Source organism: Terrapene carolina, unplaced genomic scaffold, assembly GCF_002925995.2.
Source record: "Terrapene carolina triunguis isolate 2854851 unplaced genomic scaffold, T_m_triunguis-2.0 Scaffold113, whole genome shotgun sequence".
In the NCBI taxonomy this organism is placed as follows: domain Eukaryota; kingdom Metazoa; phylum Chordata; order Testudines; family Emydidae; genus Terrapene; species Terrapene triunguis.
The window spans coordinates 10,238,712-10,264,889 of NW_020664464.1; the positions used below are offsets into that span (position 1 = coordinate 10,238,712).

At 39.5% G+C, this 26,178-nt stretch overlaps 1 protein-coding gene across 1 annotated transcript in view; it reads right to left on the minus strand.

Moving 5' to 3' along the window:
- Positions 1 to 26,178, minus strand: part of PCSK5 (proprotein convertase subtilisin/kexin type 5) — a 296,183-nt gene that overhangs the window by 11,625 nt on the left and 258,380 nt on the right. Inside the window, exons 25-30 of the mRNA XM_026652353.2 lie at positions 19,858 to 19,900; positions 17,619 to 17,761; positions 15,922 to 16,122; positions 5,066 to 5,149; positions 4,270 to 4,465; positions 794 to 1,011 (exon numbers count right to left, since the gene is read on the minus strand). Of these exons, the coding sequence (XP_026508138.1) occupies positions 794 to 1,011; positions 4,270 to 4,465; positions 5,066 to 5,149; positions 15,922 to 16,122; positions 17,619 to 17,761; positions 19,858 to 19,900 (885 nt within the window). The remainder of the gene's footprint in view (positions 1 to 793; positions 1,012 to 4,269; positions 4,466 to 5,065; positions 5,150 to 15,921; positions 16,123 to 17,618; positions 17,762 to 19,857; positions 19,901 to 26,178) is intronic.

A 26,178-nucleotide genomic window follows, 5' to 3' on the forward strand; every position in this document is an offset into this window, starting at 1 on the left:
TGTTCAGCTCATTGCTGAAATAGGGTCTGTCTGGAATATTTGCATCCAGATCTGAATTTCCCCAGAGGCTGGATGTGTTAGGATATGGGGTTATGGGCTGATCTGATCTCTACCTTTGGGTTTATTTTAACCTTGTAGTTTAACCTTTTTTTCATTACCTTTCACTGTCACCCACTTTTACACTTTCAGGTTGACAGATAGTTGCTCAGTTTTACCTGCCCTTGAAATTCACACAACCATTCAAACTTTGGGGTGAGCAGCCTAACTAAACAGAATCCCCAAAACTTTTGTGGTTCACTCATCATTAATTGCATGAACACTCAGTGGGCTTGATTCTCCACTGCTCTGTATCTTGTGTAGCCATTTCCACCTGTGTAATGTCAGTGTAAAATGCTACTAGTTTAGAATGGTAGCATTTTGCATCCACCTTGTACAAATGTAAATGACTACCTGAGTTGCCAGGCAGTGGAAAGCCAGGACCTGAAGTCTATTACATGCTAAATCAGGGATGAAGTTAAGCCAGGAGGAATATCTTGAAACACAAAAAAGAGCAGAAAAAGGAATACTGAACATGTGTCATTCCTAGCTCTATCTGGTTAAAAATCCTATCACGTGATCCAGTGCTCATTAGCACCATCCTGAGTAGCTTAACAATTAAATTAAAGTTACTTTTCTCATTTTTGTTAACTACAGAAGAACTAGCTCTTTCAACAAATGTTTGCCAGCCAATATATTTCCAGCGAGGTCTTATCTTAGCCAAGTGGATACATGCCATGCTGATTCCCTGCAGTACCTTTGCATGCACTTTCATGAATGCATTCCTGACACATCTCAGGGCAGTGTTTACAGATTCCATTGGTGGCAAAGTGCTTCTCAGAACAGGAGCTTTTACATTCCCATTGCTCCAGAAGCAAAGGACTTTCACAGGACTGACATTTTGTGGCATTTCCTTCACACGTCTTGCAGGATCCACTACACTTGATGCACGTACCAGTTTCAGCAAAATACCCCCTAGAGAGTCAGGACAAACAGAACAAATGGTAGGACAGAGCACATTTCTGGCACAGTTTGATGGCACAGTTTATTGCAAATATAGAGGAATAAAAATGTATTGGGTGAATCAGGAGCTTCATAATGGACAGATTTCACAAAGAGCTGCTATGTGCCATACATCTCATACAAGATATTTTGCTCACTGCACCACATCATCCCTTAGCAGCACCAAAATCACCAGCATCCAGAAGGCTCCATGGTATTAGCAAAGTTTCCCATGAATTCTTTCCTTCTGCCTACCAGGGTGTCACTGTGATACCCACTCTTCGTGTCCTCCTTCTGCTTTCCAGGCTGGAGAAGCACAGAATATGGAAGGAAGAAGCCACTGCCTGCAGCAGGGCTGCCCAGAGGATTCAGGGGGCCTGGGGCAAAGCAATTTTGGGGGCCCCTTCCATAAAAAAAAGTTGCAATACTATAGAATACTATATTCTCGTGGGGGTCCCTACGGGGCCCGGGGCCTGGGGCAAATTGCCCCACTTGCCCCCCCACTCTGGGCGGCCCTGGCCTGCAGCAGTGATATCAGTGGTTCAGGAGAAGGAAGAGAGATATCATTCCAATGGTGGTAGGACAAGGAGAAAGAAGATACACCCCTGAGTAGTGGGAGGGATGGGGATCAGGGAAGAGAGAGATCTCACCCCCAGCACCAGGAGGGACGAGCTGTTCCTGCACTAGTAGAAGGCACTACAGTGGAAGGTCAACAACTCTGTAGAGGTGCAAGGGGGAAGGGATAGCTCAGTGGTTTGCTAAACCCAGGGTTGTGAGTTCAATCCTTGGGGGGGGCCACTGAGGGACCTACGACAAAATCAGTACTTGGTCCTGCTAGTGAAGGCAGGGGGCTGGACTCCATGACCTTTCAAGGTCCGTTCTAGGAGATAGGATATCTCCATTATTTTATTTTTTTTAGGAAGGAGCTAGAAAAACATGATCACATCCAAAAGAAGTGTCACTCAAGAAGCTATAAAAATTTTGGCGAGTGTATTCTGCTGTCAGGAGTGTGTCACACTGATACCTGTGTTATACAGCCTGTGGGTAAGTGGTGAGGAGCCTTTCTGAGAAGCAGCTCTAACTCTCCTCTAATAACCAGATGACAGCACGTCTAATATGGTGATTCCAGCATGGATCTGTGTGATACAATTTGTGGCTGAACTTTGACATAATCTGATCCTACAAAGAATGTGCCCTGGACTATGAAAGCAGAGCAACTTTAAGCAGACTGACATAGAGCAGCTGTGGGCAACCAGAGTCATTCTAGGTTTGGAAGGATTAATCATAATAAAATATTCGCTAGGCTTGGCGTGTATCTCATAGACGAAAGGAGATGGAAGGGCAGGCTGGAGGCACATTTCATTCTGCGTAAGATCTTGAAAAGAAATATATGGAGTGAGGCCAATAACCTGTTTGAGATAATTACTAATTCAAAACTATGCAGTCATCTTCTAAAACTGAGGAAGGAACAAGCATAGAAAGCAGTGCCAGCAGAATATCTACTTTGCACTAACACATACACCCAGGCAGCCTTCACAAAGAGGGGTGCTTTCCAGTGCTTTACTGGCATTTCAGGGAATGCTTTAAAAGAGCAAGGGGCAGTACTTTCCAAAGAAAGCCAAGGAGGTCAATTAAGAGGAAAGCTGGAAAAAAGGAAACAGAAGAGAAGAGAGTCCACCTCCATCTTTCCTGTTTCTATCTTCCTTTCTTTTCTCTTATCATTTCTCAATATCCTTCCAATCCCTTCTTCCTCCCTCTTCTTCTGTCGTGGGAGCTTATCCTCTCAAGCACAACAGCTCACCTTGCTTTGCTGATTCACTCTTTCTAAATGCCTCTGTCACAAGAGAGCAGTGGATCAGTAAGATATCTAGAACACCTTCCCCGCACACTACAGTACTTTCTTTGCTTCTAAAAGAAGACATTTAGAACTGCATGAGAGCACCAGTGTTTCTCTGTGATACCTTGCAAATGGGGGTAGGTGATAAATGTAATGTAAAATATCCTAGGGGCTGAAACTTGAAACTTAACTCGGGCTGACTTTGTTGTAGGAAGGCCAGTATCTGAAACCCTGTTATGAATGGGTCTGGCAAGATACTCTGGAAGGCAGCAAAAAGTGGGAGGGATGCAGCAGGTATAGATGAACAAGGTGAATTAAATTGCATGATTCCATGCAAAAAATGTGGGAAATGGGTTCCGGAAACACACACAAGTTAGTGTAATAACGCTACAGCATTATTTTGCAATCAGTGGGTTATAGTTCATTTTTTGGATGGGTAGGCTGAAAGAACCCACACTGGCCTAGATTCTGATCTCAGTTATATCTTTCATGTAGTTATTCCAGATTCACTTTGGTGTATATGAGATCAGAATCTGTCCCTTTGATGCTCTGATTTACTTAATACAGTTAGCAGATGTGCAAATGGTGGTAGGAAAATACAGCCAATAAATTAGTGTAAATCACAGAGGAAGAGGGTTGGACGTGTTTTCCCAAAAGAAAGAAACTAAGTGGTGGCCACTAAGAACTGGATCGTACACAGCATAGAGCATTATGTATACATGCACTTGGTAACTAGTGATAAGCAGGATATAGAGTGCAGTGGAACCTGATCTGCTTTAGGGTCTGATCAATGCTCATTGGAGTCAATGGGAACCTTTGGTGCTGCATGACTGCCAGGTTACTGATGCATAGTAGGAGAAAAACCAAAGAAGAAAGTATATGATTAAGCTCCCTATTTGCATGTTCAGGATTGTGCTTCAGTCCATAACTCCTCAGACACCCCCATTCTGTGCCCATACCCTGCCTCTTTTTTAGCCTGTATTCTTGGAGGTAAGGGAGAGGGTAGAGAAGGTTGTTGAGGGTTACTTTCAGTCAATGTGGAGATCTACACTGAGTGTGAAATCCTGGCCCCATTGAAATCAATGGGAGTTTTGCCATTGACTTCAGGATTTCATGCCTCGTGCTTAACTTTACTTACTTACATTCACATGTAGCCTCTGCTAACAAGAGTAAAGTAAATTACTTCATCCAACTGTATACATATACATTGTTTCAGCACATCATAATTTCTGATGGCCAAAATGGTACATTAACATTTCCATAACAGGAGTTTATGATGTCCTATCTAGAAGGACCTAAATTATGGAGACAAGTGGCACAGTTAAAAATTAGTGAGCAAACTTGAAAGTTGGTGTAAATCAACAAAACAAGGGAAAAAATACACAATAACTTACGTGGGGCACTCCTGAAAGCATCTGCCTTCATGTAGGTAGAGCGGCCGCTGTGGCTGAGACTGGCACTTCAGGCAGTGCCTGGGGCCAGAGCAGTTTTCACAGTCATCTGTGCAATTCTCACACTTCCCACTTTTCAGGTCGCCAAAAGTCCCTCGAGGGCATGTACGTACACAGCTCTCAGCAAGAAGAAATCTCCCTAGCAATACACCCACCCCAATGAAATGGCACAGTTGAGAAGGCTTAACAAAATAACTCTGGGATCTTGTTTGTGGTGGCCAAACCTGCAGTAGCGTATTGGTGGGTTTCTTCTTTTAAAAATGGAACCTTAACTTTGCATTTCCTGCAAATCCAAAATTTAGGGTTTTTTCCCATCTTTTTAAAAACTGCAACGTTCTTTTAAGCCATTTTCCAAAAAGGCCAGTCTTATGGCCAACTCACTCAGAGATTTTAAGGCCAGAAGGGAGCATGATGATCATCCAGGCTAACATCTTGAATAACATTTTACCCAATAATTCCTGGATTAAGCCCATAACTTCTGGTTGAGTGGGTGGGGAATCAGATCCCTTGATAAGTTTGTCCAATGGCTAATTACCTTTGCTGCTAAAAATAAATGGTTTATTCCTAGTCTGAACATATCAAGTTTCAGCCTCCAGTCATTGGATCTTGCTATGCCTTTATCTGCTAGATTAAACAACCCTCTACTATCCATTAACCAAGATATTCCCTGGGAATATATAATGTACCGAAGCATCTAGCCAACTACAAACTCTTCCCAAAGAAGCTGAATGTCACTTACCTTCTGGACATGAAGTGCACACCTCGGCAGCTCTATCACAGGTCCAACATGAAATATCACATCGTTGGAACTGCTTTTTTGAGTCTGGGAAGGAAGAGGGAAAAATACTGCTGTTTACCCTGTTTAGTCTTAGTAGGGACTGGATCACCAATGGCACTTTTAGGAGGACAAGTAGGCAGGGCACCTTCATTCAGTCTGGGAACTTTCCTATTTGCTTTTTCTACATAGATTCACTCAGAGCTATTTAAAAAAACCTAACTATTTACAGCCATAAAAGTCTCATTATATTCCTTGAAATTAGACAATTGACAGTTTAATTCAATCACATATTCTTGGCTGATCAGTAAAGGATTAGTGTAGAAAAATAAAACACAAAGGGCACCCTCAAATCCAGTTTGGCATTGTTCTAGAGTGTTTATTGCAAGTGCAGAGGCTATTTTAGCTTATTATTGGTAATTTCAGGTTGGTGGTATGGATGGTCATAGAATTTACACCACAAATAGGTAAACGCAGACACATTTTATCTGGGGGAGAGGGCGGAGGGGAGGAATATATGGTTAGGGGACTGCTGCTGAATGAAGAATTTGTACTATGCTTTCATGCTAGTTGGTTACATTATTTCCCTAACACATTTTAGGAGTTCCTTGGAAGTGAATTAAGAATATGAAGGGGAAGAAGGGAGTGCCTGGAAAGAGATGTATTCACCATGTATCAATAATCTCCCAGTTCTCCCCATCAGGAAGAATCCTTCATGTTCCTCTTATGGAATCTTTTTATCTGCAAATTTACACTTCACACTCTCAGTGGGAAATTTGGGGTAATGTTTGCATAGACTTTGCTCAGCTGATGTCCAAATTTCCAGGAGCCTGAGGTACATACATAATGTGCATAGGGGTAGCCTGTGAATGCCATAGGTCCCAGCATGCAATTCTTCATTTTGATCCAGGCAAAAAGCTGCTCAAATGAAGATGTAGCATTGGATTCTGGAACCCCTTCAGGCTAGTCTTCCTTATTAAAGATGAGGGTGGACACTGCTGTGTTTGACCAACCTGTACTTTGGCTATCCCTGTTTTGGATCAATATGCATTTGACCTTTGTGGATGAACATAGTACTCCCTTCCGTGTTGGATATATTGACCAGTTATTAACATACATCCCAGCAGCATTTTACCATAGATAGGTATCACTCTCTTTAATCCATTCTACTCTCTGTAATCCATGACTAGTTCTGGGTGAAGCTTTTCAGACCAATAGTTTATTCACAGAGAAATGAGGTTTCAATTGACCCAAAACTATTCATGAATTTGATACAAATTTGTCAGTTTTGGCCAAAACAATTTTCTGGGGGACTTAGGTGCTGTTCACAAAATGGCTGAAGGAGGTGGTGCCTTCCAATAACTGCTATGGTGGTGGTGAGAGCAATCAGCTGGAACATAGGAGACCTGGGTTTAATTCTCCCCTCTACTGGATGTAATATAGGGATTTGAACTTGGGTTACCTACAGTGCAGAAGAGCACCTTAGCCCCTGGGGCAGTCTGGCTCTCTCCTGTTGAAATGGTTCCATTGGGTATAAATAATGATGTAGTCATTGGCGCAAGGGCTCAACCTTGGCTCTCACACTGCCTCGTGGAGTACTGTAACCAGAAGGCTATAGAGTCAGTCACGCTCACAGCCTCAATGACTAGTCAAGTAGTTTACACAAAGTGGAACAGCTTCAACAGGAGAGAATGAGAACCCTTTACACCAGGCTCTCATGTAGCACAGGGGTTAGAGAGCTTCTAACTACTATAAGTGCCCCCAAGTTCAATTCCCTCTACCAATGACTAATTCATTATTTAGGCACAGTGGAACACTTTCAACAGGAGAGATTGAGAAAGTCCTATCCGAAGAAGTGGGTTGTAGCCCACGAAAGCTTATGCTCTAATAAATGTTAGTCTCTAAGGTGCCACAAGTACTCCTGTTCTTTTTGCGGATACAGACTAACACGGCTGCTACTCTGAATCCTATCCCAGAGTATCCTATAGCTGAGTGACTAGGGCACCTTTTTGCAATGGAGGAGATCCAAGTGCAATTCCCGTCTCTAAATCAAGCAGAGAGGGTGATTGATCCCAAGGCCTCCGACATATATTTACCAGACCTCTGTGACATCTTTGACTTCAGCTGTCAGCAGGTGGAGCTGGGACTGTGCACCCCTACCCCACGGCTGCAGCCTTCGCTGCACACCCCTGCCCCGCGGCTGCAGCCTGCTCCGGAGCCGGTGCTGTACGCCCTCCCTGTGACTGAGCTCACTGGAGCTGGGGCTGTGGGTGGCTTGGCCAGTCAGTCCCCCTCCTGGGACTTCAGCTGTTGTTCCTCATCCCCCCAGCCCTACCCACCCTGGTTGTTTTTAATAAAGTCAGAGACAGGTCACGGGCTCCTGTGATTTTTTTTTTTTTTATTGCCCATGACCTGTCTGAGTTTTACTAAAAGTAACTATGACAAAATCTTAACCTTAATTATGAGACAAGGAAACAAGGAGGGATGGATCAGTTCTTCTTATATCCTTTATAATCTTAAACACTAGATTAAGCCCCTTCTAACTCTTCTTCTTTCCAGTTTTAATAGTCTTAGTTTTTTTTTATCATACCTCTCACCAGCCTCATTGTACTTATCCAGATTTATTCCTTCTTAGCAACAGCAAAGGTATGGTGCCCAAAACAGAGCTCAGGACTACAGTATGTACCATCAGCAAACACTGTATTGTTTTCTATCCCTGTCCCTATCCCTAGCTCTCCTTCCAGGTTGGCAGGGAGAGTGTTAACTATCTCTCTGTGAGTAGAGGAAAGCCCACAGCTGCATGCCTTTAGTGCATGCATTGTCAGAGTAGTAGGGCTGGGCCAGCTGTGATGAATTAAGCCACTCTCCCAACACACTATAAGAGAACTGGACTGTAGGGCACTGAAACTGGCCAGTAAGGGGGTAGGTAAAACTTTTGCAGGGTAGGAATAGGGGAATGCCTTTTGATTGAAACTTTAGCTTCATAGAGTTATTCATTTTAGTTAAGTTCATAGAGTCTAGGATTCAGGAAGCCTTACTATACAACCTTGAAGGGCAATGTTTGTTTCTTTGAGCTAGGCTCTAAAAAGCTGGGTTTGGCAGTCAGTAGGACTTTAAGATCCTTGGTTATTGATCTTACACTTATACAGGGTTACCTTGGTCCTGCCTCTCACCCAAGCAGCTTCTGTGTTTGTTTTGTGCTACACACTGGGCAGATGTTCCACTGGGCTGTTTATGATGATTCCTTTCCTCTGAGGGGCCTGTAATTTCAGTACCCATTATGGTCTATGAAATTCTAACTTTTAACAGTATGTACTACTGTACACTTATCCAAGCTATATTGCATCCACTGTCAGATTGCCGAACACACTTAAAAGCCATCTGGAGTCTCTCTCAAACTGTCTGGATGTTACTAATCAAAACAACTCAGAGCAATCAGCAAACTTCACTCTAGTTTCCCTGATCATTAAGACTATAGTAGCCTTGACAGACCGCTAAGAACCTCACTACTGATCTCTCTTCATTCTGAGGAGCAGCAATTCACTACAGCTGGTTTTTTATAAGACTTTGCCCCTTCAGTTCATAGTTATTCACTTAATGTTTTATTGTGGACTTGAACAAGCCCTTTGCAGAATACCAAGTAAAATGTGTTTATTGGGCCATGTTTATTTAGTATTTTTAAAAAAGATATGCTGAAAATGTTAGGTATCATTTTCTTACATTAGTTGATCCTATTAGGTTATATTTTTTTTCAGGCTTTTTATTCTCCTATCCTTAAATATACTGTATTGTTTTCTCTTATGGAGGTGAGACCCACTGTCTGCAAATTCTGTCATCTGCCTTGGTTCCTTCTTTTTAAAGTAAGCCCCACACTATGATCCTCTTGAAGAATTGTTGATCTATTCCATAGCCATGTTGTTAACTAAGAATGTTTCTCACTTTATTTACCTCAGAAACCTCACATGAACTGAATACCATCTGTTCCTGGAATCTATTGCATTTCTAAGGTCACTCTATCCTTTCTTAGCACTTTCAATCTTTCTCAAGGCTACAATGATTTCCCACAGAAATTGAGATTTTCTTGTATCAAGATGGAATACAAAATTTTATGTAACTTCTCAGCAGTCACATATGCAGCCCCTTTTCTACTGATGTCTTTTATATTTTATTTCCTTTGAAATCCTCTCTGTAGACAGAGAAAACTGTTCTAAGTGTTGTCAATACCAGTTATGAAGATAAAAAAGGGAAACAGAAATATAGCTGTAGTAGCCTCTGCCAAGATTATGGGGCTCTGATCCTGACTGACACTTGAGGCAACATAAATAATAAATAGTAATTAGATAAGGCTAAGACAGAGACACTTAACAACTGCTGAGAAATGTTTATAGAGAAATTGTCTTGAAAACATTTAACTGTTTACAATTAAGAAATATCAACTTTCATTTACAATGAAATATTTCAGCGATCAAGATTATAGTTTAATGTTTGTTTTTCTTGGCAACATTTGTGATAGTCAGTCTTTGCAATACATTACAGTCTCCACCAGAGGGGAATATGCACAAGCAGTTAAGCTTTTGTGATATTTTGCCTGGGAGACACAGGAAAATTTCTATAATCCAGTTACTCTAGTTTATAACTTTCCAATCAGAAATAAATACTTAAACCCTCAACTGGAGGATTCTCTTCCTAGCACCAATATGAAAAGCTTGCAATTAATTGGGCCTGTTTGAATTATGAATTATTGAGTTCTCCCTGCTTCAAAACTGTCATTTATTTTAATAGTAGCAATTGGACCCTCATTTTGAAAAAACAAAGTAGTGCGGGTGATGCCCTAAATATCCTTCAAAATGAGTAATATACTGCAAAAGATTTTGTGGTACATCCCTGTGCACTGCCGTGATGGGACCAATGTTTTTATACATAGAACAGTCTGGAAAAGTTGTCAAGAAAATTTGCCAGCCTAGGGACAAAATGTATTTATTGGCCTGTGCTCTGATGATAATGAGAAACCAGATGGCCAGTTTCTGCCACACAATAATATTTTACTTGTCACTGACCCATTACTTACTCACTCTGGGCATGTGGGCAAGTAGAATTCTTCCGTAAGGAAGCAGTAGAATTAGTTAGTGGAGGAGTTGTATCTCTGAAGTAAAAAGGTTGATGAGACGACAAAAAAGAATTGCCAGCTCTGGCAGTTAGCCTTGCATTCTGACCTACTGTACCCCTCAATAGTTATATTACACCAAGCATTAAATGAGACCAGCTCATGGCTGCTTGGCCAGCTGTTACCTGTATGTGGAGGATTCCTTCTTGGGCTCTGGAATCTAAGCTTTCATTTAAAAATTGAAATCTCTAATCCTTATGGTTGCGAAGAAGACTTTAAATATGTGAGCCAGATGTCCACTATTGCAATGACGTTTGCTAATTCAGCAGACAGCCTGAAATAATACGTCAGTCAGAGAGAAGTGTGGACTGCCCTTATTCATATATATGGAATGTTTACTCTGAAGCTTATTGATGATAATGTTTGCTACTTCACTGCTGGTTTAAAAAAATGCAAAAAAACGTTTTCCAGACCTTCAGAGCTTGGATGATTTTGCAGAAACTAAAATGTCACACATGTAAGCTTCCATTGGGGCCAGAATCTGCCTCAATACCATGTTAATTCTTGTTTCCTTCATCAGTAAAGGCAAGCAATTTATAAATATTTTCAGCTTCACTCCCCCATTGCAGAAACTAGGGAACCGACTTGTACTTTTGCCACTTTCTGAGTTAAGCTTTATGGCAGTTTAGGTAGCATTCCATCTGTTCAGGCCATTCCATGATCTTATCAAACTGAAAGTTTTAGGAAGGGCTCAACTTTGATTTTCTTCCTTTCTTATTTATGCTAGTTCAAAATGTCAGTCTACCTCCGACAACAGGACATGGGACAGTGATAAACAATCACAGTAAGCATTGATTTCTTTTAACACTGAACAAGGAACTTTGTTCTAAGGAAGATAACAGTGGGTGATATCCTGGCCATGTTGGTACTGAAGTCAAGGGTCCCTAAAGTTACTTTTTATCTTTCTCATGCTTCTACTTAAGATTTCCCTTAGACTCATCTGTTACAGACCTAAAGAAAGAGTACACCCATCCTTAAAAATATCCAATGTAATCTTTCACATTGAGTGAAAGTAAATTTGAAGCTTCTTGAATGCCTACTCACTTTCTTTCAAGAATGCAGGATGAATGGGTGTGTCTGAAGAGACATTGGTTTAAATGCAATCCTCAGCATTCAAATTAGCTACTTAGCTGTACAGTAGAGCTCTGTATGCATCCGAAGAAGTGGGCTGTAGCCCACGAAAGCTTATGTTCTAATAAATTTGTTAGTCTCTAAGGTGCCACAAGTACTCCTGTTCTTTTTGTATGGGACTATATTTAGTTCTGCTCCTGCTATTATGGCAGTGGGACCTGTGGGATCCCAGTCCTTCTCCAGGGCTCTACAGTCCATTCTTTGGTCTTTCTCATGCTGCTAGGCAGCCACAGCAGAGTTCTCATTAATGCATGGTCAGTTTCCCTGTGATCCCTGGCCTGCTCATTAGTTTTTACCTTGTGCTTATGCACACAACAATCCTTCACACCTGTGCAGCTTAGGATCAAACCATTTTATTCACATTTATAAAAACCACCTATGGACTCAGTACATTTGTTTTCTCTGTTTAGGGACCACATTTATTTATGCTCATATATAAGGGAGAAGGGATTTAAAAAGTTGATTTATTTCAGTTCATGATAGCAAACTGGCTCCCCACCCACATTTGCAATTACTCTCCTTTGCTTCCTAATTGAAAATACAGCAGCTTCTGCTAAAGAAAACCTGATTTTTTTGTGTGAAAAATTTTGTTTGTAAACCCAAAGTCAAAAACATGCAATACATTGCTGCAGTGAGGCACATAGAAGGAGCTGCACTGCCTGGGTTGTAACCATGTGTACATTACTTTTAGAAGGTGACTTGTTTGGTCTGTATACTGTGTAGTAAGGATGTGATTTGAATGAGAGCCAGTTGTTTCCAGTGGGGATGCTGTTTAGTTTGTTAGATTTTATTCTGCTTATGGCACTGGCCTTGCAAAAATGATACAGCCCTGAATAAAAATACATAAAATAGACCACATATCTCGAAAAGCTAATTACAATTAAATAGACATGATAAAACATAATGAAAACAATATACAGAGGTAATAAAATACTAGAACCTATCCCATCTCAAAGACTTATGAGAATTATAAATTCAAGGGTACTGGTAGGTTAGGTGAGAAGTAATTTACAACCCCCAGCAACCATTAATTCCCAAGCTGGTTATCACATAACGGCCATAAGATTAATTTAATGAATGAATGCCTCGAATAAAAAAATCTGCATGCAACTCCAATGGGGATGATGAAAAATATGTATAGGTTAGTGAATAAGTGTTGTCTGCCTCTGACAGAGTTACATTTCACATATGGATGCTATTTAAAAAAGTCCCCTACCTCCTTCTATGGTGCTAAATCCTCCTCTGTAAATGTCATAAAATTTTCCATCTAGATTTCTTTCTCCTCCTCTCCCCCTTATTCCATATTCCCCATTTCTCTGCCTTACCCACTAGTCCCTATCCCCTCACTAGTCTCACATCTCTTTCCAGATACACCACAAAATGCACACCTAGAGCCAGATCCTTAGTTGGTGTAAATCAACATAGCTACATTGAAATTAGTGGACCTATAAAGAATTGTACCAGCTGGCCTGTAATTCCTGTAATCCTCTAACTTCTGAATATTTTGTCTTCTCCCCACCAACCCTCTATTAACATGTTATGTTTTTTAATTCTTGTTGTTTAATTTGGTATTTAGGGAAAGAAAATGTGCACAGACACATGCAGTTGGTGTAAGGCTTCTAGTATACTTCCCAATGGCTTCTGTTTGGATGCTACTTCCATTCTGTGTTACAATGTGTGATATGAGCTGTACTGGCTGTATACTTACCTTACATAATTAATGACTAATTTTATTTTGAAATGATTTGCATGTGAAGAGGCACATACTCCATGTTGAATCTGTAACAGAAACATGTCCTTTGCACCTCTCAAAAGAATACGCTAGGCTACACTGTATGACTGAGGAGCATACAAGCTTGGGGTGTGGTATTTCCAGTGAACTGGCAAAATTAAGACCTGATTTCAGCTTGCAAAATGTCTAGTCCAGTTGATAGGGTGTGTGTAATCACTTGGTGAATCAAGCCTACACTAGTATGTCTCCTGGCTCCCAAAGTCATTTCATCATCTGGTACACCAGATAAAATACAGATGTTTTGAGCTACAAACACAGAGCTCAACCATTTTTTTTCTTGGCTTGCCTTTCCTTTTAAATGTCTGGATGCCAGACAAGCTCTGTTTCCTTATTTCAGGCCTTGATATGATTTATTAACAAATTCCCAGTTTGGAATTGAATTGTTAGCCCACCAGAGTACCCACAAAATAAGTATAATTTAGGAAGTTTTTATATACACACTGTCTTAGACTTTGGTCTATGTGCTCATGAAAATTCATGATTCTGGTATTTTATTTATCCTCACACAAGAAATGGAAGTGAAAGTTAGACTTACAAAAAATGTATACTCTACATCCAGAAAGCTATTTTAATCCTGTCCTACCTACATTAATCTCTCAAAATGTAAATAAATTCTGCCTTCACATTGACTTATCTCTTAGCATGCTCTGGTATGCTGCCCTTTAACTTGTTTGTCTAGGAGCCAAACTGAGACAACAGTTTTTTGTCTCACGGAGACTCAAAATATTGGTTATGAACCAACTTGTCCAATATGAATGGTCAATTCAGTTACTAAATCCATTGTAACATTTTTAGCTACATTGTCTGGATCCATGTGCTTAGACATAGTCCAGCAGAGATGAAGGTAATGGCATTGTTATTTGTGAGTTGAGATCAAGGTCCAGCACACCTCAGCCACAATCCTGCCTGCCTTCACTTTAGCATACTTTTTAATAGAAAAGGATTAAGAAGCTTTTTCAAAGGCACTCGTGGTAGTTATTGAGTTAAACTATGGGGGTTTGGGGATTTTGGCTAGATTGCCACCCTAATGAATATGACACAGCTAGCTGTGTATTTTGTTTGGTTATAGCAGGGAGTGGGAGTGAAGTGACTTGAGGTTTTTATTCTGTCACTGACTCACTGTGTGACTTGGGACATGTCATTTTACCTGTGGCTCAGTCCTGAATAAATGGGAATCAAATGGGAATAATAATAATACTTACTTGCCTTGGTGGAACAAAATGAGATCCTCAGATGAGACAAAATTCCTATGTGTCATTATTTATTCATAGTTATAGATAATTGTAACCAGAAGAAAGCATCTAGATGCCAAATAAAAGCAAATTCAGGGCCTCTACATATATTGTTTTTGCAGATAAGAAATATGCTTCTGTTGGGCACAACACCTTTTAATGGATAGGAAGTACATTAGTTTGGAAACATTACAAAATAATTAGAGATGAGCTACTAGTGCGAACATTTTCTTGTTGCTACCAACACCACCTGGCAGAAGGATTATATAGATGTTAGTTAATGGCAAAGCCATCTAGATCTCAGGACAGCCATTCTTGTATTTGCTGTTTTAAATCCATACAAATACATTTTAATCAAAAGCAAATTTTGATTTGACCACGTTTGTGACTCTCATGTTCACTTTCAATGAGCATCTGAGCACTTGAGCTTTACTAATTTGAATGTTCACACAGGGTGAAGTTCACGCCCATTCAGAGAGCCAGTAGCAGGCCTATGCTTCATTGAAGTCCTATTTAGTCCCTAGTGTGGGACTTAAGCCATGCAGAGGACTTGTGCTGGGCCTCTGCACGGCAGTGAATTTCATTTTAAAAAGCCTACTTTAAAGCTTGTATACAAATATTCACAAAAAGTGAATTCATAAAATTCACAAGTAGCACTGCTTTGATTTGATGCATAAATCATGCAAACCGGGAATAAAAAATACCAACACAGTACATAGTGCAAATTACCAATAGTCACAAGGAATTGTTCGTTAATTATCTACAGATTAAGAATTATTTTCTGAAGAAATATGTAAGTAATTTTTACGGTGAACAAATGTGAAAGTACTGTGATCTGTTTGCAGGTAGTTCATGAAAACAAAAAAAATATAATATATATATATATATATATATTTTTTGCATCAAATCATTTGCTCTGTTCCAGTAATGACGATAATACTCAGCAATAGCATTCTGCATTTCAAAATGTTTCACTGACATTAATTAATACCTTGTCATGATCTTGTGGGAGTAAAAATATTATCTCCAGTGTATAGATGGGGAATCCGAGATAGAGAGAGTTGAAGTGACCTGGGGCAGACACAGATTAAGCTACTGGCAGAGCCGGGGCTAGACTTTAAGAACTCCTGCTCCAAATCCAGTGTTCAGTCCATTAGATCATTATAGTTATTCTTAAATTTGAGAATCCATTAAATTACTTACAATATGAAATTCAACCCTGTTCAGGGAGCCAACACAAGGCCTCAAAAATAGGGCCTAAACTGGATTTAAATTGTGCATAAGCTTTAGGCTCTCTGCCAAAGGGTGAATTCCACCCTCTGTGACCAGATTTATACTCAGTCAGTATGATTCCTTTACTTCTCAGTCTACTTAGATATAAGGTAGTTTTATCCAATCTATAAGACCTTGGAAACAAGGGGTTGGATGCCTTTCTAAACATTTCTAATCATAATAGTCCACAGGGGTGAAATGAAAGGGATCAAAGGATCTAGCAACATACCATTCCAGAATTTCCCCTCCACTACCATGTTTTTTGGATTCACACACTTCCCATGCAGTAGCTGTAAATTCTCTTTGCAGCTGGTGCAGTCATCAAAGTTGAGCCCTTCACATGTTGCACAGGTCCTATGGCACTCTTCACATTCTGCAAAGTCCTCATCACTGTAGAAACCAGCCCCGCAGTCACTCACACATTTCCCATCTACAACATAGATAGAGCCTTTAAGTCATAGTATCACTCACACAGGTTGAGAACCACAAGATGAAGAAATGCTTTATAGACCTATCCATTCTGGGTGTTGTGGGGAACAGCAACACCAGCGATACTGTGTGCTTGAGGATTATTAGTGAAATTTAATCTCTAGTCTTCAACCCCCCTGTTGGAAAGTCAGGGATACATTTTGAAAGATTGTGTGTGGTTTCAGTATTATGATTCCTATTAAAACCAGTTAGAAATGAACAAATTAAAGTCAATTGGGAATCCTGCAGCTGAGACCCATTACCGCTCCAAAACTGTATTCTTTAGGTTTCAGCATCCAAGATTAGACTTGTGTATTTTGAATAATCCTGGCTACTTGAGATTGGGGAAGGCATATATCCCTGAACTCTCTCTCAGGCAATTTAAGAGAAACAAACAGAACAGTAGAACAGTGTGAAATTTTTGTTGTGCCTCCCCCCGTCACCCCGGCCCCGGTTTTAAATTTTATTGCAAACTTTAAACTCAGCCCTTGTCCTTATAGAAAACTTCACAAATCTTTCAAGCCATTCTCTACCACGGTTTAAGTAGAGCTGAGTCTATCTCAAAATACTAACACTCACCATCTTGTCAAAGGTCAGATATAGATCTGAATTTCATGATTGAACCCTACCTCTAAAATCAGGTAGGAGGCAACAGGTCTTGTTTGGAATTGGATATACAAATGGTAATATATAGGTTTGCAGAAGGAGACAGGAGAAAAGTTGATAGGGCTTTCAAATTAAACAGGAGAATAGAGGCACTTACAATGTACCCCAACAATGGTCATGGTAACCTCGAGGCAACCTTGGTCTCTCCTTTATCACCACAGAGCTTTCTATCAGCATGAAGCTGTGCTCCATAGCACCCAGAACTGGAGAGGTGGCTCTGCCATATGTTTGGGACTCCCTGTAGTTCAGGTTTGGAAATATTGTCTGAATTAGCCCTGGCTGCTTAATAGTTTTATGAGGAATTCTTAGTTTTGTGTGAGTTTGATATGAAATTTAGTGGTTTTAACTGGGTTTTGCTCAGAACATTTGAGGTTTATTTGTTCAGACCTGAAAGTCAAAGTTAAACTAGAATGTGCAAAGCCACACAAATTACAAGCAAAGAAAAGGTTTGCTTGACTCTCTGTCGAACTAAAACCACCTTGTTTCACATAGCTCTATCAAATATAAATCTTTTCCTGTACGTGCTCAAAGAGAGGGGATTGAAGCCAAACACTTGTTAAAAATAAAAATCCCAGTTGGAATTCATAGTCAAACATTTTGGGACTTTTGAACCAAAAGATCCCTTGTATTTACACAAAGGGCCTGCTTCTACAAGGTGCCCTTGATTCACAATGACATCTATAGAGGATGCTCAGGAACCTCAGAGAATTAGGTCCGAATTTTGGCTTTCAGTGCAAGGCTCCCAAATAATTTTTGAGACTGCATATGTACATTACCTGTTACTTTGCTTACCTAAGAGATAAAAGCCTTTTTTACACCAGTAGCACTCGTACTGGTCACAGCTGTTGCAGTTTTCATCACATTCTATACACTGGAGAGTACTCTCATCATCGTAGGTGTTCTCAGGGCAGTTCTTATAGCAATGCTGCTTATACCTAGTGACAGAACATTTTTAGTAAGTTTAATAAATCTGTGTGAGGTCATGGAGTTCATTTTTGTAAGTGTGGTGAACATACGTAATTCCTAAGCAGATGTAATACAATTACTCACAAACTAAATAGCTACCTAGTTCAACACTACTCTACAAGCCAGGTTTGTTAATATTATGATTCTCAAATATACTTGCAAAGTTTGATTTAAAAAAATTAATGCACACAATTGTGTGCCTAATTTGTACATTTATTGCAGTTGCTTGATAATAACTGGCCATCTGAACATGCGTTACACCATATTTGTACACACAGTGTATACATAGATTCATAGATCCACAAATTTGAAATCCAGAAGAGACCGTTGTGATAATCTAATCTGAATTCCTGCATAATAGAGGCCATAGGACTTTCTTGAATTAATTCTTGTTTTAAGTCCAATAGCTGCTGTTGAACTATAGCATGTCTTTTAGAAAAAGGTCCAATCTTGATTTTAAAATGTCCAGCGATCCAGTATCCTTGGTAAGTTGTTTTAATGGTTAATTAACCTTACCATTAAAAAGTTGTGCCTTATTTCTAATCTGAGGATGTCTAGCTTCAACTTTCAGCCATTGGATCTTGTTATACCTTTGCTAGATTGAAGAGCCTTCTGTTATCAAATTTCTGTTTCTTATGTAGGTACTTATAGTCAGAGGTCAAATAAATTCTTAACCTTCTCTTTGGTAGAATAAATCAATTGAGCTCCTTGAGTCTATCACTATAAGGCATGTATTTTAATATTTTAATCATTCTTGTGGGTCTTCTCTTAACCCTCTCCAATTTTTCAATCTCCTTCTTGAATTTCAATCACCAGAACTGGACACAGTATTTCAGCAGTGCCAAACACATAGGTAATATAACCTCCTTAATCCTACTCAATGTTCCTCAATTTATAAGTGTAAGGATCACATTAGCCCTTTTAATCTCAATGTTGCACTGGGAGCTAACGTTCAGCTCATTATCCACCATGGTCCCCCAAGTCTTTTTCAGAGTCACTCCTTCCCCGGATAGAGTCCCCCTTTCTGTAGGTATGGCGTACATACTTTGTTCCTAGATATACGACCTTACATTTGGCCACATTGAAACACCCATTGTTTGATTGCGCCCAGTTTAATAAGTGATCCAGATCATTATGTATCAATGACCTGTCCTCTTCATCATTTATCCCAATCTTTGTGTCACTTTCAAACTTTATCAGTGATGATTTTGTTTTCTTCCAGGTTATTGATAAAAATATTAAGTAATGTAGGTCCAAGAACTGATCTTTTCTGAAGTCCCTCTAGAAACATACACTCAATGATGATTCCTTGTTTACAATTACATTTTGAGACCTATCAGCCAGTTTTTAATCTTGGATGTTACTTAATCTACAGCATGAATGTTGAAGATTGTAATATGTATTTTCTAACTGCAATCATTAAATTAATTACAACTGCAAATACTTACTACCAGGCCCTGTAGATAGTGGATATCAACTGTAGCATATATGGGGATTAATCTTGGAATTTGCCAACAGGTAAATTTCCAGGATCAGGTACCGAAAGACAAAAGCTTCCTGAACACTGATGTGAGGCTGGATACTTGCCATTTTCAATACAGTAAGGCTTTCCCACAAGCAGGTAAACATGTAGGCTATTGTTTGTTATGCCATTGGCTGCTCATCTCAATAGCTTGACAGTGTTAGAGTGCTGGATCTGTTTATTGTCACCACTGAATATCAGATATCAGGCATGAACCTGCTCCCTTTGGGGATTTTGCCATTGACTTAGGTAGGAGCAGGAAAAGATGAAAACAACCCGATTCTGTTTGGTGATAAATTTTCTCAACGCTTATTATGGTCAGTGATAGTTAAGACCAAAGTGTTAAATATCCTCAAGTGAATAATGCTTTGCTTTAGTGTTTGAGGGGGTCTCCCCCACACCAATCTCCCCACCCCCTTTTTAAAGTTCCTCCACAACCCCTCTTTGTTCAAGCAGCAACTCTGAAGCTAACTGATATGGCATCATCTGGAGCCATTGTTTTTGGTTCAGAAAATGTAGTGATGCTAAAAGAGTTGAACTTACATATAGTAATTGTGAATGCATGCTCTGCATATTCTCGGGTCATCTGGAATTAAAAAACAAAATTATATAAATGGTACTCCAGTTTGAAAAACAAAATGCTATACATGGCAAAATTTAAAAATAAACTATTTTCTGACATTGCAGTTATTAGAGATGGGCCTGAACTGGAATCTCAGATTTGAATCCCCTTCAGTTTTGAAGTAATTTCTTCCCAAAACCAGATTCTGGCTTAAATTTTGAAGTGACTAGTGATTCTGGGCGCCCAACTTAAGACACCTTAAAGGGTCCAGCTTTTCATAAAGTGCTGAGCACCCATCTTCTGAAAATCAGGACCCTTCAAGGGGTCTTAAATTGAGCACCAAAAAATTCAGAGACTCATAATCACTAGTCGCTGTTCAAAATGTGGTTTCAGCCTAATTCTAGTTACTATACAGGGAAATTCTCAGTATGACATTTTTAAAAGCAATCTTTGTACAGTGCTAGTTTCCAGCTGCTTACATCCCTGTGAAGGTGGATGTGCTGATAGTAAATACCTTGTCAAGAGACTATACCCATCTTTGGGAAAAGCTAACTTTAGACTGTTTCATTTGGGAGGCGATTGGGTTTGACTCCTATATGGAGCCCTCCAGAGTAAGTTCTGCTGACAGCTTTTCAAATTGCTAAAGCCGGAAGAAGAATGTATCACAATTTGAGGAGGTCAAAGCAAAACTTACGAATGTTTTGTCTCCCCTTTGAAATGACTGGCAAACAGAGTTATGTATTTTTGCCATTTCTCTCTGATACCATAATTTGCTGAGCACCCTCAATGCTTGTTTACTCTAGTGGGAGGGAAAGTTACTCAGCAACTCACAGGAATAGGCCCAATAATTGTATACATGACAAAAAAATGGATATAGAAAGGGGCAATATTGATCATTATTGCTATGGAAGGTTTTGAGAATACAGGTTCACATCTGTCAGTAGATACATATGTAACACTTATGTCTCCCCTCCTTGTGCAAATATATAGCTGGGAACCACAAGCTGTCAGAGGGCTTCTACAGCAGGCTCTTGAGCTATTATCTATCAAACTGTAAAAAAGAAAATTATTACAGGGAATGCACGTCTGGAACTGTAGCTAGTGATAACGACCTCTCTGAAAACACACTAATCATTTAATTGTTAATTTTTTTGTCATTCAGAGGAAATTATAGGGTTATACTGTCAAGGGTAAAGTCATACTGATCTCAGTTCTTTCACTTTTTTCTAGTTAAAACCATTGGAGAGTCCAATCAAATATTCAGATTTGCAGCCTTTGTTAAACCAGTGTGAGATGAGTACAGTTGTCTATTGATTTGGTCACTCCATTAAATCATTTGTCAGAACTTGCTACAACATTATTTGTTCTCTGAAAATTATGTCAATTAAAATGGATACTTTACTGTCCTATTCTTGGTCAGCTAAAGCTTCTGAGTTAAAATTGTTAATATCCAATGGACCTCGGAGGAAGAAATCCAAAGATTATAATTTTGTCTGATGGCAGGCAAAAATAAAACATGGCTCACACATAATCCTATAATATTGAATTTGCCATTCAATACAGATCCTGCCTTATATTTTCCAAGTTGTTTGAAACCATCTTTGAGAGAGACTCTATTCTGGAAGAACTTATTGAATTAAATTCTTCTCAAATGTGGCTCCCTGAAAACTTGCCAGACTAATACCAAGCTCAATTCCTGGCTAAAACAAACATGAAAGGATGCTGGGATGGATGTCCATGTGTTCACATCATATTCAGTAAGAGCTCAATCATCCATGTGGGTAGCTATAAAAGGACTGGGTAAGTAAACCAGTAGTGGTCTCTGGTGTCAGGAATCCTTTTTGGCATGTGACTACTAATGACTGATCTGCATATTATCCTGGTATTATCAGTGTTATTTCCAACTCTACTGGTCCTCCCCCCTCTTCTTTTGAAGCCAAATGCAAAGAACCCATTGATTACAGTGGGAGCAGGATTTAACTTATTAAAAATCTATGGCCAAATTGTGCCCTCAGTTATGTGTGCACAACTCCCATTGACTTCATTGACTTTGTGATTTTGTTACAGAGTTGTTAGCTAATATACATCACCTAGAGTTCATGGAGAATGTCATTTGGTTTCTCTTTCACTTTGTAACAAACTGATTTCCCCCACCCCAAACACACACACACTTTCTCCAGAACAATAAACCTGGAGTGGAGATAATATGTGGTGTAAAAATAATTCATGTTTTGATATAAGAAAGGTACACTCAAAGATTAAAGGTACATTCAGAGATTACATTCAAAGACTGTTGGTCAAAAGTCAAAGACTCTAATTTCAGTTGGAGTTCTCTGGTTTGGGAAATTGTTTGGTGCCTTTTCTATTCCCGAAGGGAAGTATTGACATTCATGTTACGAGCATAATGGCGTTATGCTGGAGGAGTATTTATGTTTGAATAGATAAAGTAAAACTGAAAGGGATTTGTAATATTACCATAGAGGCTTAAATAGATATTTAGTATATAAGTTCATGAATATTAAAAATGAATTCCAAAGGTGTTTTGGAAATCCTAGTGATGTTTCATTATGTCTGTTCACAGTATTTAGCCAGGGTCTGATTCTGGAAACATTACTTACATTACTGGCCCTCTGTACTGAATTTCTCCCATTGAGTATAATTTACTCACACAAGTAGTTCCATCAAATTAGAACCAGATCCTGAAATGACTCAAGCACACACTTAACTTTATACACTGTGAGTATAATTTTATGCACTCTTTGTTTTAGCTTTCTGTTTGTTTATTAACTATCACCTTTTCATTAAATTGCTTGGAGGAAAAATTAATTGACTTAGCCTTGAGCCTGCAATGTGCTAAGCACACCCAGCTCTTCTTGCAGTCAGAGGGAGATGGAGGTATTCAGCGCCTGGCATTATCAAGCCCTTGCTCACCTTTTAACATTTAATTAAAGGCAATGGCTAGAAATGATTTGATATTACACTACGATCTTCCTTTAAGGATCAAGATTTTGTAATTGCTTAATTTCAAGTTATTGCTAATTGTATTGCCTTTTACGTTTCTCTGAACAATAACATGGAATAATATTAAAAAGTACTTTAAGTTTTAATGTGTCACTGATGAGTATAATTATATTTTACCACTCTAGAACTTTTTTTACTTTTACTTTATTGGCTCTCAGTTAAAGCAACTGAAACATATACTGCTATCATAATGGGAATGTTGACTAGAGATGGGCCCAAACCAAAACCCCAGCACCGAGGCAGTCCCCAAACATTGGGAAATATCAGACCCAACCTTTGTTGCTTGGGTCTTCTCTGTTTGTGTGAAAGGTTTTTCCCCCCCCCCCCTTTCATTTTTGTCCCAGTTTTCTTTTTTCACCTTTCTCTTCCTTTTCTTTCTTGACACCATTACACCTTTCTTTGGGTGGCCAGGACATCTGAGAGCCAGCCAGGTGAGAAAGTACATCACTGTATAAGAACAAGAGAGAAGGCCAGATTCTGCTCTCAATTACGATGCTGTAACACAGGAATAACTTTAATTTGATTACTGTGGCTTTATTTACAAAAGAAAAAGAAAAAGACATAGTCTTTTCCCCAAAGATAATACAGTCTAATTTGACTCATGATGTAAGGAAAGGTTGTAATGAACAAGAGAGGAGATGGGGTATAAGAAGACAAAGATTATGTGGTTACTCAATGTGTTCCATGTAATGGTTCCATAGCTTGAGAGGCCAGCGGGTCTCAGGAGTGAGTGATAATAAATTCATGTTTTTCAACAACAGGGAAGATCTGGATTTTTAGGAGGCATTTGAAATGAGAAGAGGTTGAGTAGGAGGAAGTACTATCAAGTGGAATAGGTCAGTTGACTTAATGGATTTGATTTATACTAACTTGCAAAATAAGAATCTGGTCCAAAATGTGCCAACCCCTGAAGTGATAGGTTATACATGAAGATAATAATGGCCCTACTAGGTCAGACCATTGGTCCATCTAGCCCAGGATCTTGTCTTCCTACAGTGGTTGGTGCCAGATGTTTCAGAGGGAATGAATAGAACAGGGTAATTGTCGAGTGATCCATCCCCTGTCATCCAATCCCAGCTTCTGGCAGTCAGAGGTTTTGGGTCTGTGTCCCTGACCATCTTGGCTAATAGTCATTGATGGACCTAGCGTCATGAATTTATCTAATTATCTTTTGAAACCAGTTATACTTTTGGCTGACACATGTCCCCCATAATGAGTTCCATAGGTTGACTGTGCGTTGTTGTGTGAAGACGTACTTCCTTCTGTTTATTTTAAAACTGCTCCCTACTAAAATCATTGGATGACCCCAGGCTCTTGTGCTATGTGAAGGGATAAATAACACTTCCCTATTCACTTTCTCCACACCATTCATGATTTTACAGACCTCTATCATCTCCCCCCTTAATCATCTCTTTTCCAGGCTGAACAGTCCCAGTCTTTTTAATCTCTCCTCATATGGAAACTGTTCCACGCCCCTAATAATTTTTGTTGACCTTCTCTGTACTTTTCCCAATTCTAATACATCTTTCTGAGATGGGATGACTATAACTGCATGCAGTTTTCAAGGTGTGGGTGTAGCCTGGATTTATATAGGGGTATTATGATATTTTCTGTCTTACTGTCTATCCCTTTCTTAATAGTTCCTAACATTCTGTTAGCTTTTTTGACTGCCGCTGCACATTGAGCAAATGTTTAAAGGGAACTATCCACGATGACTCCAAGATCTTTCTTGAGTGGTAACAGCTAACTTAGATCCCATCAATTTGTATGTATAGTTGGGATTATGTTTTTCAATATACATTACTTTGCATTTATCAACATTGAATTTCATCTGCCATTTTGTTGCCCAGTCACCCAGTTTTGTAAGATCTCTTTGTAACTCTTCACAGTCAGCTTTGGACTTAACTGCCTTGAATATTTTGTATGATCTGCAAACTTTGCCATCTCATTGCTTACTCCTTTTTCCAGATCACTTATGAATATGTTGAACAGCACTGATTCCAGTACAGATCCCTGGGGGACACACCACTATTTACCTGTCTCCACTGTGAAAACTGACCATTTATTTCTACCCTTTGTTTCCTATCATTTAACCAGTTACTGATCCATGAGAGGACCTTCCCTCTTATCCCAGGACAGCTTACTTTGCCTCAGAGCCTTTGGTGAGGTACATTGTCAAAGGCCTTTTTGAAAGTCCAGGTATGCTATATCACCATATCACCCTTGTCCACGTGTGTTGACCCCCTCAAAGAATTCTAATAGATTGGTGAGGAATGATTTCCTTTTAGAAAAGCCAGGTTGACTCTTCCCCAACAAACTGTGTTCATCAATGTGTCTGATAATTCGGTTCTTTACTATAGTTTCATTCAATTTGCCTAGTACTGAAGTTAGGCTTACCGGCCTGCAATTGCCAGGATTGCCTGTGGAGCCTTTTTTGGTGTTACATTAGCTATCCTCCAGTTATGTAGTACAAAGACTGATCTAAGGGTTGGCTTACATATCACGGTTAGTAGTTTCACAGTTTCATAAACCAAAACCGCATATAACTGTTATACACCAAAACTGCAGTGGGATAGCTGTGTATCTAGTCGTCTGCAGTCAAGTGCTTCTGCTAGCAGTCAGGGGATGAATCTCACACATAAGAACTTTCTGATCTCTGGTTTACAGAGAGGAATTAATGGCTTAATCTTACTCCTGTTGAAGTTAATAGCAAGAATCCATCAATGGGAGCAGGAGCAGGCCCCTAAGTGAGAGGTTAAGCAGAGAGTATATGCCATCAATACAACTGTGGTAGCGGTAGTTAGCCAGGGGTCATTGAAATAAACCAGCTGAAAATCAGATCATTCAGAATGAAGGGTTTTGGGTTTGTCTGGAGGTTATCAGTCATAAAAATAGAATAAAAAGGAAAATGTCTCACTTGGGTGAGAGTATAAACTATAGTGTGTTTTTGGTATTTCAGAAACATAATGAGATGAATCCGAGCAGTATGATAGGTTCATTATTTTTAAAGCAAGTTTCATATGTATTGAGATGTTAGAGCTATCATTCATGTCTGAGAAAAACTGTATTGTACAGAAATACATATCTCACTGGGCTAAAGCCTGATACCTTTACTCATGTTGAATAGTATATTACTCCACAAGTGATTCCACAGAAGTCAATAGGACTAGTGGTGGAGTAAGGCACTACTTAGTGTGAGTAAGGGTATCAGAGGGCAACACTACAGTCCTAATCTTTCACCCCAGAAGTCCATCGGAGTTTTGCCATTGACTTGAATGGCA